This window comes from Rhinopithecus bieti, unplaced genomic scaffold (genome assembly GCF_001698545.2).
Source record: "Rhinopithecus bieti isolate Rb0 unplaced genomic scaffold, ASM169854v2 scaffold_15838, whole genome shotgun sequence".
Taxonomy (NCBI): Eukaryota; Metazoa; Chordata; class Mammalia; order Primates; family Cercopithecidae; genus Rhinopithecus; species Rhinopithecus bieti.
Window position 1 is genome coordinate 886,071 of NW_016808928.1, and position 12,206 is coordinate 898,276.

Sequence of the window (12,206 nt, forward strand, 5' to 3'; positions counted from 1 at the left end):
GGCCAGGGCAGTCGTGATTAGCTTAGGACATTTAGAATTCCATCTGCACAGCTTTTGAATAATAACAAAAACTGAATACTTTGTGATGTTTTGTAACATTTTGTAGTATTTTGGTCAAAAGAGCAGGAGCAAAGTTAGCACATATGATGGAGATAAATGTTCGCTATAATTCTGTAACCTAATATTGCATCTATGGCATCATTTCAGAATTATTTGAACAAAAAATTTTCTCAGGGTGTTAAAGGGCTGTATATATACGTCAGCATAAGCCTTAAATGCATATCTAGTAAGACAATTTTTTAAAAAAATGAATGAAAGTGAGATATAGCCTCTTATTGATTAACTGTATTAACTCTATTTGCTTGACAAAGTAGAAAGTCACTGGGCGAAATAAAAAAAGAAAAAAATCAACAACACCCTTATCCTCAATTTTTGAATGGATTATAAGTTATTTCCAACAAGCATAGTAAAACAAAATATCTTGCCTGTATTTTAATTTAATTTAGATCTAGTTTAACACTAAACTCTCTCTCTATAGAGAGAGACATATTAAAAATATATCTCATTAAAAATACCAATATATAGAGTTTAGTGATATATATAATATATATGATACATATCATGTGATATGTAAGATGCATATCATGTGATATATAAGACGCATATCAAATGTGATATATATGAGACATATGTGATATGTGATATCACATGTGATATGTGATATGATATGTCTCATATATATCACTAAACTATATATAATTCTATGTACTTCTTTAATTTGGGGTTTAAAATTTGAAACAACCAACATTCTAAGCTAAAATGTTAGTTTTTCTATTGGCTCTTAAAAGCTAATCCAATATGGCAGCTAAAATTAGTAAAAATAAAGTTTATAGGATAATGCCATGGGCTAAAAATAGTAGCGCATTTTGTTGAAATTCTTAGATATTCTTTGTGAGTAATATGGACATTACAGACCATTTTGATTTATATAGACTTCTATTAATGGGTAAGATTACTTATTGTGTAGAACACAATGAACTTGGTTTGAAAGGAGAAAGTAGATTTTGATGTTTCTGTTCCTTAGTTTGAGGCTGTTTTTCTATTTCCTGTACTTTTTAAATAAGCTTCTAAAACCATAGAAAGTCTGCATATTAATGGTTTTTCCCAATTTCCATAAGCCCCTCAAAAGCCCCACAACGATGTCCGCATTTTAATAACCAGAAGGCCATACAGCCTTTAACTTTGCAGGGCCCATTAGGTAATGAAAAGTCCATCTCTGTTAAATGTTGAGGGGGCATTGTGTAGCCCACATTATTTAGGTGACAAGTTTGCCTTGCCAGGGCCTATAGAATTTGAATCGCAATTTAAGCTCTATTGATAGGGCAGATTTGAAGAGGTTATAATTACTTAGTTTTTAAAAAAATCAAATAAACAAGTTATTGTAATGTCCCCAATAAAATAACCTTCCCTAATATCTGAATATGTATTCAATTTATAGCAGACAGTTTGGTTAATGCTATGAATTTGGGACTTCCTAGCCTCCATGTCTGTCTGTTGTTGAGGCCACTCTCTCGGTGGTACTTTGCTACAGCAGGCCAAGCAGACTGAGACAGCAGATTTCACAGGTAGCTGCCTTTGTACAGAAGAATTGACTGAAAAATCAATTAATTCCTTTCTCTGTGTTAATTTAATTTTAATTAGTTTCGTCCAATTGCAAAAATCTAAATGACAATTCAATTATAATTACCATTTCAGTAGCTTTTTTATAAAACAGCAAGTGATTTGTATTAAGAAACATTGTATTCGTTCATCTTAAATTAATATTAAATAGACTATTAAAAAAACTTCTTTAAAATGAAGCATTTAATTGTTCTAATGGTGATTTTCAATGAATGTTTGAAATCAAGCTCAAATAATTTTTGAAATTTTGGCCACTTAACTGTTGCGATTTTCTGAGCACTTGCTCTTTACTTAATATCAGTATCTTATTACATTATGTCCTCCGCGATACTGCCCCAGGGTCTGGAGCACCTCTCTCAGTTTCTTTGACACATCCATTCTTTTATTTGAATATCACGTTGTATCTGTTTTTGTATACTGGGAGCCGGCCTGCACAGCTGTGGAAACAAGGAAAAGGAAACATTTTGTGATATGTGAGGTATCTGGTGGTATCTTGGTCAGAAAGGCAGGGGTAGTGTTAGAGAGCAGATAGGAAAGGAGATAACAAGCTTTCACAAGAATTCTTCTAATTTTATTTGAAAACAGAATTAAGTCAGAAGACAAGCCTCCAAAAGTATACCAATGTTTCTTCAAAGAACGTTTTGTAAAATAGTAACTTATACCATTCAGAAAGTTGCTTCCCTCAGCAACATCACTTTCCTATCCTGTTGGAACCACAAGGTTATTAAAGTCATAAGCAAGTAGCCCTCACGGATTATTTAATATCCGCCAATAGGAATAATTACCAAGATTGTGTATTAACAAACATAGCACAATTATTGCACCTTCTGATAGCAGATTGCCTGGGGTTCAAATAATAGTCTGCCTCTCACACCTGTGTGATCTTGAGCATGTTAATTAGTGTTATTGTGCCTCAGTTTTCTCATGTGTAACATGGGTTTAGTTTTGTTATATACTTCCATGGTTGTGTTTGTTTGTTTGTTTTGTTTTGTTTTGAGACAGAGCTTCTTTCTTGTTGCCCAGGGTAGAGTGCAGTGGCGTGATCTCGGCTCACTGCAACTTCCGCCTCCTGGGTTCAAGCAAGTCTCCTGCCTCAGCCTCCCAATTAGCTGGGACAACAGGCATGGCTAATTTTTGTATTTTTAATAGAGATAGGGTTTCACCATGTTGGCCAGGCTCGTCTTGAACTCCTGACCTCAGGTAATCTGCCTGCCTTGCCCTCCCAAAGTGCTGGAATTACAGATGTGAGCCACCGCGCCCAGCCAATGATGTAATACTAATAAGAGCATGCATTATGTAAGTGATATATAGACCAAAAAAAAAATTAGATAAATTCCTATACCCCATCAGGCATGGTATTACTACAACTTATTTTTCCTACGATTACTTCTTTTAACCTTCAAAGATATTCCTCTTCTATTGAAATTCTAGAATTTGTGTCACAAGTCAATCTTCACAACATCTATACCTTCTGTGTTTTTGTTTAGAGTCTTTAAAATTCAACTGTTTTAAGGCATTCCTCTTTTCCAAACATCCTTTTATTAGGGCACGTCCATGCTCCAAACTCTTTCAGGGACCTCCTGCCATGGTTCAATGAAGCACTGGCGTTCCCTACAAGCTGGTTCAGGCTGTGTTTGCAGTCCCCTCTCCCGTAGTTCCTTCCTGTGATGCTTCACTTCGGTCATGTTGATAAAGTCATAAAAACATCCTATTTGTCTTGCACCTGAGACTGTGCCCATGTCCTGGCATTCCTTCCCCACCTGAAAATGATTTATTTATTTGCCACTATGCCAGTATATCTTCAATTGCATGAATTGTTTTTAAACTTGTAAACCTAATAAAAGACCTAAATTTGGAATGGTTGCCTTTGTCAATTTTTGTTAAATTCAATTTTAAATATTCTCTAGTATTTGTGACTAGGTTTTATTCTCTGGTTGTTAGAATTACGTTTTTATTTTATTTCCTTTAAGGACAGCACCTTTTATAGCTGGAAACCCCAACTCTTCTCTCCATGGGGCAGCCGAGGGAGGACACACAGCTTGGCTTCTTTAAACTTTATTTTCATTTATTTTGGCTTTTATGTGAAAGACACTTTCTTCAGGAAGGAAAAATAAATAAAAGAACATCCAACAAAGATATTCAGTATCCACAAATTATTAACTTTTCCAAGGAGCTTACTATCTAAATAGCTTGTTGTTGAGTTTAAACTATAAAGCCATTTTTCTTTCTCTCTCTCTCTCTCTTTTTTTTTTTTTTTTTGGAGATGGAGTCTTGCTCTGTCTCCAGGAGGGCAGTGGCGGATCTCAGCTCACTGCAACCTCCACCTCTCGGGTTCAAACAATTATCCTGCCTCAGCCTCCCGAGTAGCTGGGACTACAAGCGCGTGCCACCACGCCCAGCTAATTTTTGTATTTTTAGTACAGACGTGGTTTCACCATGTTGGCCAGGATGGTCTTAATCTCTTGACCTCATGATCCACCCCCATCAGCCTCACAAAATGCTGGGATTACAGGCGTGCGCCACTGCCCCCAGCCTGTAAAGCCATTTTTCTTCAACCTTACACTGTCTGCGAATCATCAAATTGCTAATAGAGAAGGATCACTGTTCAAACACCAGCAAGGTGTGGGCTGGAGTAGGGATGCCCAAGTATGGAGCATGAGAAACACATCAGTTGCTTTTCTCTCCATATTTATATATTTATATCTATTTTGTAGATATATGTTATATATAATATAGATATTCTATAGATATAAATATATTTATATGTATTTATAAATGGAGTTATAATATACACTACTCATGGGGTATAATATATTAGTGTCTTTAAATGGATTTTAATAGTTATAATCTATAGCAAAATATATAATTACCTATTATATAATTATATTACTGTAATTCTTAAAATGATTTTAATCCAATGGCATCATTTAGCGTCACAATTGCCTGCACTTCACCCTCACACTTGCACCTGAGAAACCATATCCCAATCTCTTTCATCTTTTCTTAAGGACGGATGAGGAGAGTAACCCAGTTGTCACAGGTTTTCGCTCCTGCTTTCTCCACACTTCACATGGAGGCATCATGAGATCAATGATGCCAAACCAGTGGGGGCAGCATGGATCTCTAGCAACTCCTGCGGCAGTGATTAGGATGCCATGTCAGTGACGTAATTTGTGATTGATTCCATTGTCAAAGAGCGGAGTGAGAGGTGTAGAGAACCAGACATTGTGCAATGGGCCAATTTGGGCCCCAGAAGTCATCTGTAAAATTCTGCAATACCTTGAGCAACCACGGAGAAAGAACACTCGGTGCATCCTTCTTCTCCACTCCAGTACATACCTGGCATTAACTGATGGCTCCTTTCCACACTAACAATTATTCTTCAAACGAATAGGATTCTGTTGGATGCTTACAACAGACAGACATGGAGGCTAGGAATCCCAAGTTCATATTCATTTAACCAAACGTAGAAATTAAACATATGTCAACTATAGGCGTGAGACGCTATTTTAGTTGGGGACATATAAAAGCTGCTATTTGATTATTTAAAATACGCTAAGTAAAATATATTACAGATCTCAATCTGCAGAATTCAGTTATTAATAATTCAATAAGTTAAATGGATTCAAATTCTATAGCCTGAACAACTTGTCCACTAGAATACATGTTAGCCTACACAATGCCAACATTTAACAGAGATGTTTCTTACCTAGATGGTGAAAGTAAAGTGTATGGCTCTGAGGGTATTAAAAGCTGCGACATCGGTGTGGGCTTTGAGGCATTATGAAAGTAGATGGGAAAACATTAATATCGCAGACTATCGATGTTTAAGAACTTTATTTAGAAAAGTACAGAAATAGAAAACCACAAAAGGAACAGAACAGAAAATCATACTTTCCTCCTTCAAACCAAGTTCAGATTGGGTCTACACAATAAGAAATCTACCCATAATAGAAGTCTATATAAATCAAAATTGCAAGTCCATATTTAACTCACAAAGAAATCTAAGGATATTTTCACAAAATGGATATTTTTAGCCATGCATTATCCTAAAACCTTATTTTTACAATTAGTGCCATTATATGGGGGAATTAGCTTTTTAAAAGCAACAGAAATCTAATATTTTAGCTTAGAATGTTGTTTCAAATTTTTAAACCCCAAATTAAAGAAGTACATATAATTATATATAGTTTAGTGATATATATGAGACATATATCACATATCACATGTGATATCACATATCACATATATGTCTCATATATATCACATTTGATATGCATCTTATATATCACGTGATATGCATCTTACATATCACATGATATGTATCATATACTATATATATCACTAAACACATTTTTTAAAAAATGTTCATGGCACATCATCTAGTCTGTAAAATTGTTGGTGCAGACTCCTGTGGAGCTCTCTTGGCACATGCAAACCTCTGTGTGTGTGTGCGCCCGCATATGTAGCCACTTTATTATTTTGTGTGTGTGTGTGTGATTGTATTGGACTTAGAATTTTGGAGCTGAAAGCATTCTTGACCTAAACTGTTCACTTTCACAGTGAAACAAGTGCTGAAAAGTTAAGCGACTTTCCCCAGGTTGACAGAAAGTAGACAGTTATATGTATTTTCACTTTGACCTTGATAAGAGGAATTTTGTTTGGTATAAATTTAGATCGAGAAGTCAACTATCCTCTTCCTTCATTGGGAAAGGGGGAGAAGCAGATATTTACTGCCGTTGAATGTTCTTCCATCCTAAGTCATAATGTTAAGGCCTTCAGGGCTGTGACATCCTGAAGACTGTGACAAGATAACTCAGTGGTTTGGTCTGTCATTAGATTCCACTTTGAATGCGTCCCAGTTGATGCCATAAGATACCAGTGAAGAAAAACTGCAGAGAAATAATGGTAGAATGGGTGCATGGGAATTGGTGGAGACATTTCATGAGGCAGGAACGAGGCGGGTGGGAGAGGTGCTGTGACAACCTGGTGACACGGTCCCTCAGCCATGGTGCCGGAGCACCTCTGTTTTATTCTAGAACTCTCTGTATGATTACATGCTGCTTCCACATAGTCAGAGGTCATTCTCTTAAAATAAATAAGACAATTTTGAAAATGAGCTAAGCGGGGTATCTTTTTGTGTCCAGTTGGTGAAACAATTTTAAAAAATCACTGATCTATTTTAAAATAATGTATTATTAACAGACATACATTGATAGAAGAGGAGGCTATCATGATTTTAAAGGTTTTAATCTGTTAAAAACAGTAATTCCACTTTTGAATCCTCTTTCTCTGATGTCCTATTTATTTTAGCTGAATGTGGAGCAAGTGTCAAAGGAAATGAAGGAACATTACTGTCTCCAAATTTTCCATCCAATTATGATAATAACCATGAGTGTATCTATAAAATAGAAACAGAAGCCGGCAAGGGTATTCACCTCCGAGCACGAAGCTTCCAGCTGTTTGAAGGAGATACTCTAAAGGTAAAAAGAATCTTCTCCCACAGGATGACTCCAACTTTTCTTCTCAAAAAATATGTTGTCTATCTGTTTTTCTACATATAGATATATGCACATATTGACATCTCTTTTTATATATGATTTATTTATATTTATTTACAAATGAGTTTCAGGAGGTGTAATATCACTTCGCTTAGAACAGTGTATGTGGACTTTGAAATAACGTTGTAGATAAACCTGGATCTAACATTTATTAGTCCAGCACCTCGTGCAAGTTATTTAACACTTTTGATCTTCAGCGTCCTTATGTGTAAGAAAATGCAGCTGTACCTACCTTTTTGGACTGTCTTGAGGATTTAATCTAATAACATAAGTGGACATTCCTAGCATTGTGTCTGGCACATAATTGTAACTATTAAAACTTGCAGGGTCCTCAAACCAACCTTTCTGTAGTTAATCTTGATTTTTAAATGTGGCCATAATGTGGAAAGCTGGAAAGGTTCTGAAGTGATAATGGAGGCAAATCCAGCCACTGTGGTCAGGTCACAGACAGGGCTGATGAGGAGATGCCAAGCCAGGACAAGTCATAATCTCAATATTGATTGCGGGGGTACCCAGGTCCTGCCTTGATTTATAAAATCCCAGCTCCAACCAGAAATGCCCCTTAACTCCTAAGATTCTGATAGAATTTTCACCTCTCCTGTACGTATTTCAATAAACTGGGAACCTTCCATGATCTAGGGTCTGGAGAATGGGCAGTCTAGCCTCAGGGCACTGAAAGGGAAAAGACTTAAGCAAGAAGAGCTAATGCTGTGACACAGTCTCATCCAACTCGCGGCCCACAGGCCACATGCGGCCCAACACAGCTTTGCCTGTGGTCCAACACAAATTCGTAAACATTTAAAACACTATGAGATGTGTTTGTGATTTTTTTAAAGCTCATCAGCTGTCGTTAGTGTTAGTGTATTTTATGTGTGCCCCAAGCCAGTTCTTTCAACATGGCACAGGGAAGCTGAAAGATTGGACACCCCTGCTAGAAATCATCCGTTCAATCACCTGCTTATTTCAGTGAGGTGAGCAATTTCATTGAACAGAAGCCTGGTTTCGGGCAAGAAAGGGACACGTGGCTCTTTTTATTCCCTTTTTAAAATCCCAGGGGTTTTTCAATTAATTTACATCTGCCTAGATGCACATAATGATGCATTTTAGATTCAGTACCGTCAACTCACTTTGAGCTATGAGCCTTAGAAGAGAATATGCAGAAAGCCAACTAAAAGGGAAAACCCTGTTTGTCCTCCCTTTACAGAATGGCTGGAATGGAGCCCCCGCTGGGCTCCACTTGACCTCATTAGAAGTTTTGTGCACAGGTCAGGAGATTAAAGGGCCTCACTTCCTCCTAAGGCCGCGTTTGACTGTATTTCAATGTCATCATTTAGTAGAGTGGTTTTATTCTAGTTGTTCTTTCATTTTAATAGTCTTTTGAAAGCTCACGCTGGCAGTATGAGGGACTGTAATTAAGAAGTGGTTTTTAGGCAGGAAACTAGCACATTCTTACTAATCTGAAAAAAGAAAAATAGTTACATCACAAGTAGGCATTTTCTGAATTTTTTAATAACCTCAAATTTAGAAGTCAGTAAGCCTTTAAGGCAAACTTTTAAATAACTCTTAACTATACTTTAGTGCAGGTGAGTGATTAGAGATACTGCATAAAATATACAAGGATAAATATTATTGGAATGGAAGGAAGGAAATTATGTTCATTTGTGATTGCACGCCATTTAAAGTTGTTGATTATAACAAAAAGTTTTTTTAAAAAAACTTGCTTCTCACATTTAATTACAGAGAAGCTGTCAATCATGTAAAATGCCTACATGTTTTGCAGGCATATATTTTGTTAAATATGCTAATAAAGATCTCCGTTAAAACATTTCTAGTAAAATTATCTTAATTTTGAGCCTAATGCTGTTCACATTGATCCCTCACACATACTGTGATGTAATAATAAAGACTAAAATTTTATATACACGCACCCCCTGCACACATAAATAAATATGATGTTTTCTTGCTTCATGTGGAAAAACCATGTAAGATATATCGACCTCTCAGAAACATGTCATGAAAGGAATATAGAATGGAAAATGCAGTTAATTTTGGAAATAAATCTGCAGGGTATAGTTGCTGTTAAACGGGGAAACATTTCCCCAGAACTTTCAGTATTGTTATGCTAACATTCTGTGTGACGTTTTCTAATCTGTGATCATCTGCTAACCCATTAACATCCCTTAAAGTATATGGCATTGATTAAATGCCAAACTCTGAGGAGGGTCTGTAGTGCAAATACTTACAGCCTTGTATTAAACAGATGAATCCGGAAGGCTTTCTCTAATAACTGAAAAGAACCCTTTGAATGTAGCTACTTATAGGTGAAAAAATATAACTAAGAAATGTTGTACAGAACAGGTATAGCCTGTTCCTTATTCCATTGGGATCAGAAATCAAGTCTTCTGACTTCCACTCCTATCTGGGTTTTTATTTGTGATCAACGCAAAACCTGAACCCAGATTTTAACTTTAGAGAACTGACAGGGGAAAGCTCCATGCTAATCAATGACACAGCTGTTCTCTGGGCTGTCGGTGGTTGGACCCAGTGCTAATTGCTGATGACGTGGATAAAGAAGGCAAAATTCCTGTTCTGAAGAATCTTACGATTTAGCCTTTGAGCTGTTTATGTTTAGTGGTTCTAACCATGAAACCACTGGCAGCGAGGTGCAATCTGTCAGGGATCCACAGTGCACTTGGTCAAGTCCCCATGAGGAAGCCAAGATTCAGGAGAGCGGATGAGCTCACAGTGTGTCAGGAGCAAGCAGGGGCTTCACGGAGTGTCGAGTTATTTCGTGTTTCCCCGTCTTCCTGGATTTCTATGAATTACAGACAATTCCACAGTTTATGGGGTAGCCCAAGGCCTTCCTGGGGAGACCTGCACATTTTCTCTTTGACCCAGACTCCTCTGGACTTAAAACCTTTTGGTCTCTGGAGGTCAGACCATGGCTCATCTAATAAAAACATGGAATAAACCAAATAATGGTTTTTAAACAATGACCTGGGACAATAGTCTTTTAGTAAGGAGATTAAAGGGTATCTGATTCTACCCCAGTAGCATGTCCATATTTAATTGTAATGAAATAACTACCCACAAAATTATCTTTTCTAAATGTATTTTCTCCTTTCCTGAGTATGTATATCTGTGTACATCCCTGGGTTTATATATTAATTGAAAGACAATGAAAGAAGAATTAGCCCGTATAAAGAGGAAATAAGTGGGGAAAATAAACAAACACATTGGAAGAGCCTGCTAAGACTCTGTTTAATTTTATTTAGTTAGGGTTCCACTTTTCTAGTAAGACAAACTGAGCATTTTCCAATATAATGTAATAAATGTTTATTTTTATGGCCCCCTGCTAGTGAGGGAGGCAGGTGGATTAGCTGTGCCCACCTAGTGGTCTATTGTTATTGGGATGCGGGGACTGCTGCATTGACTCTTTTATTTTATTTTAAGCTCTGGGAATTAACCTGTGCAGAAATCGCAGGTTTGTTATATGGTACACAAGTGCCACGGTGATTGACTGCACCTATCCACCTGTCATCTAGGTTTGACATAATGCCCCGCATGCATTAGGTATCTGTCCTCCTAGAAAGTCAGTGCTGTTTCTGTTACCTGAGCCTCAGGGCATTGGCAGAAAGTGCGTGGGTCCTGAAACACTTTTACCTGACCCTCATTCAGAATATAACAGTGACACCAACCCACTGCTCCCCACCGTGTGACCTGTCTCCCCAAAAGTTGGGAACCCATGACTGAACTTTCCCTCTCCCAAATGGCCAACACCAAGCCATGTCTTCTTTATGTTCCACATACTTATTGTATCTACTCTCGTTTTACAACTCCTTGGGAAGATAATGTCACATACAGAGCATTTTAAGCAACATCACACTTCTGTGTTATTATTACATGATGAGGTACTTCTGTTATTACAAATTCAAGATGAAAGCCACCTCAGTCTTGCAGACTACAGAATGTGACAAGATTCCGCCACACCATGTTGACCTTTAATGCATCCAGACCGAAGGGAACAGAAGGGAAGGGTATGTTCTTTGACTTAGTTGAGAGTTCAGAGGAGATAGTCAAGACTAAAATATTATAAATCTTTCCCACTTTTATAACTGAACTATGAGAAAAGGAATAAAAAGGTAGGTAGTGAAACCTGGAAACGTAAAGAAATATGTATTTAATTTTAACTAAACACAGAAAGAGCTCTTAAAGTAATGAATATGAAATGATCTGAACAAAAATGGGATCTTTTGCCTCTAGTGTTAATGGTAAAGATAAAACTTAAAGAACAAATACGATTTAGCACTAAGTCCTTCATTTATCTTTCTATACACTATATGCCTTTATACAGTATCGTATAAAACGGCGTCTTTGAGGATTTGGATGTCTTATTAACATTGCTAACATAAGAATCCAATGAAGGCATAGAGAGACTCACGCTGTGATTTTCGTCAGGTCTACGATGGAAAAGACAGTTCCTCACGTCCACTGGGCACCTTCACTAAAAACGAACTGCTGAGGCTGATGCTAAACAGCACGTCCAATCACCTGTGGCTGGAGTTCAACACCAATGGATCTGACACCGACCAAGGTTTTCAACTCACCTATACCAGTAAGTAATGTACGACTTAATCACATTCTTTTTCATTTTGTCGGAACACATCTGATACCTGGCTTATATTAAGTTTTAAATATTGATTTTTTTCTGGCTGCCTACTGTCTTTCGGATTGCAATTTAATTCTGCACTCTGTTGACTGGTTTGTATACTTAGACGCATTACTAGTAGTTGCTTGAAATTTATCTACTTGGAAATATTAATTTTAATAACAAAATAGTTGGACCTGAAAAGGAAACATAAAACATTTTAGATCTGATGGGCTTAAATATATTGATTGTGGTACAGTGTATATAGTACACAATGATAAAAATTCATGGGCTTATATATGAAGGATTTAGAAGAA

The 12,206-nt window shown here is 36.9% G+C and overlaps 1 protein-coding gene across 1 annotated transcript in view; it reads left to right on the forward strand.

Moving 5' to 3' along the window:
• The window catches only part of CSMD1 (CUB and Sushi multiple domains 1), a 1,215,136-nt gene that overhangs the window by 793,173 nt on the left and 409,757 nt on the right, over positions 1-12,206 (forward strand). Inside the window, exons 20-21 of the mRNA XM_017887857.1 lie at positions 6,994-7,163; positions 11,700-11,856. Of these exons, the coding sequence (XP_017743346.1) occupies positions 6,994-7,163; positions 11,700-11,856 (327 nt within the window). The remainder of the gene's footprint in view (positions 1-6,993; positions 7,164-11,699; positions 11,857-12,206) is intronic.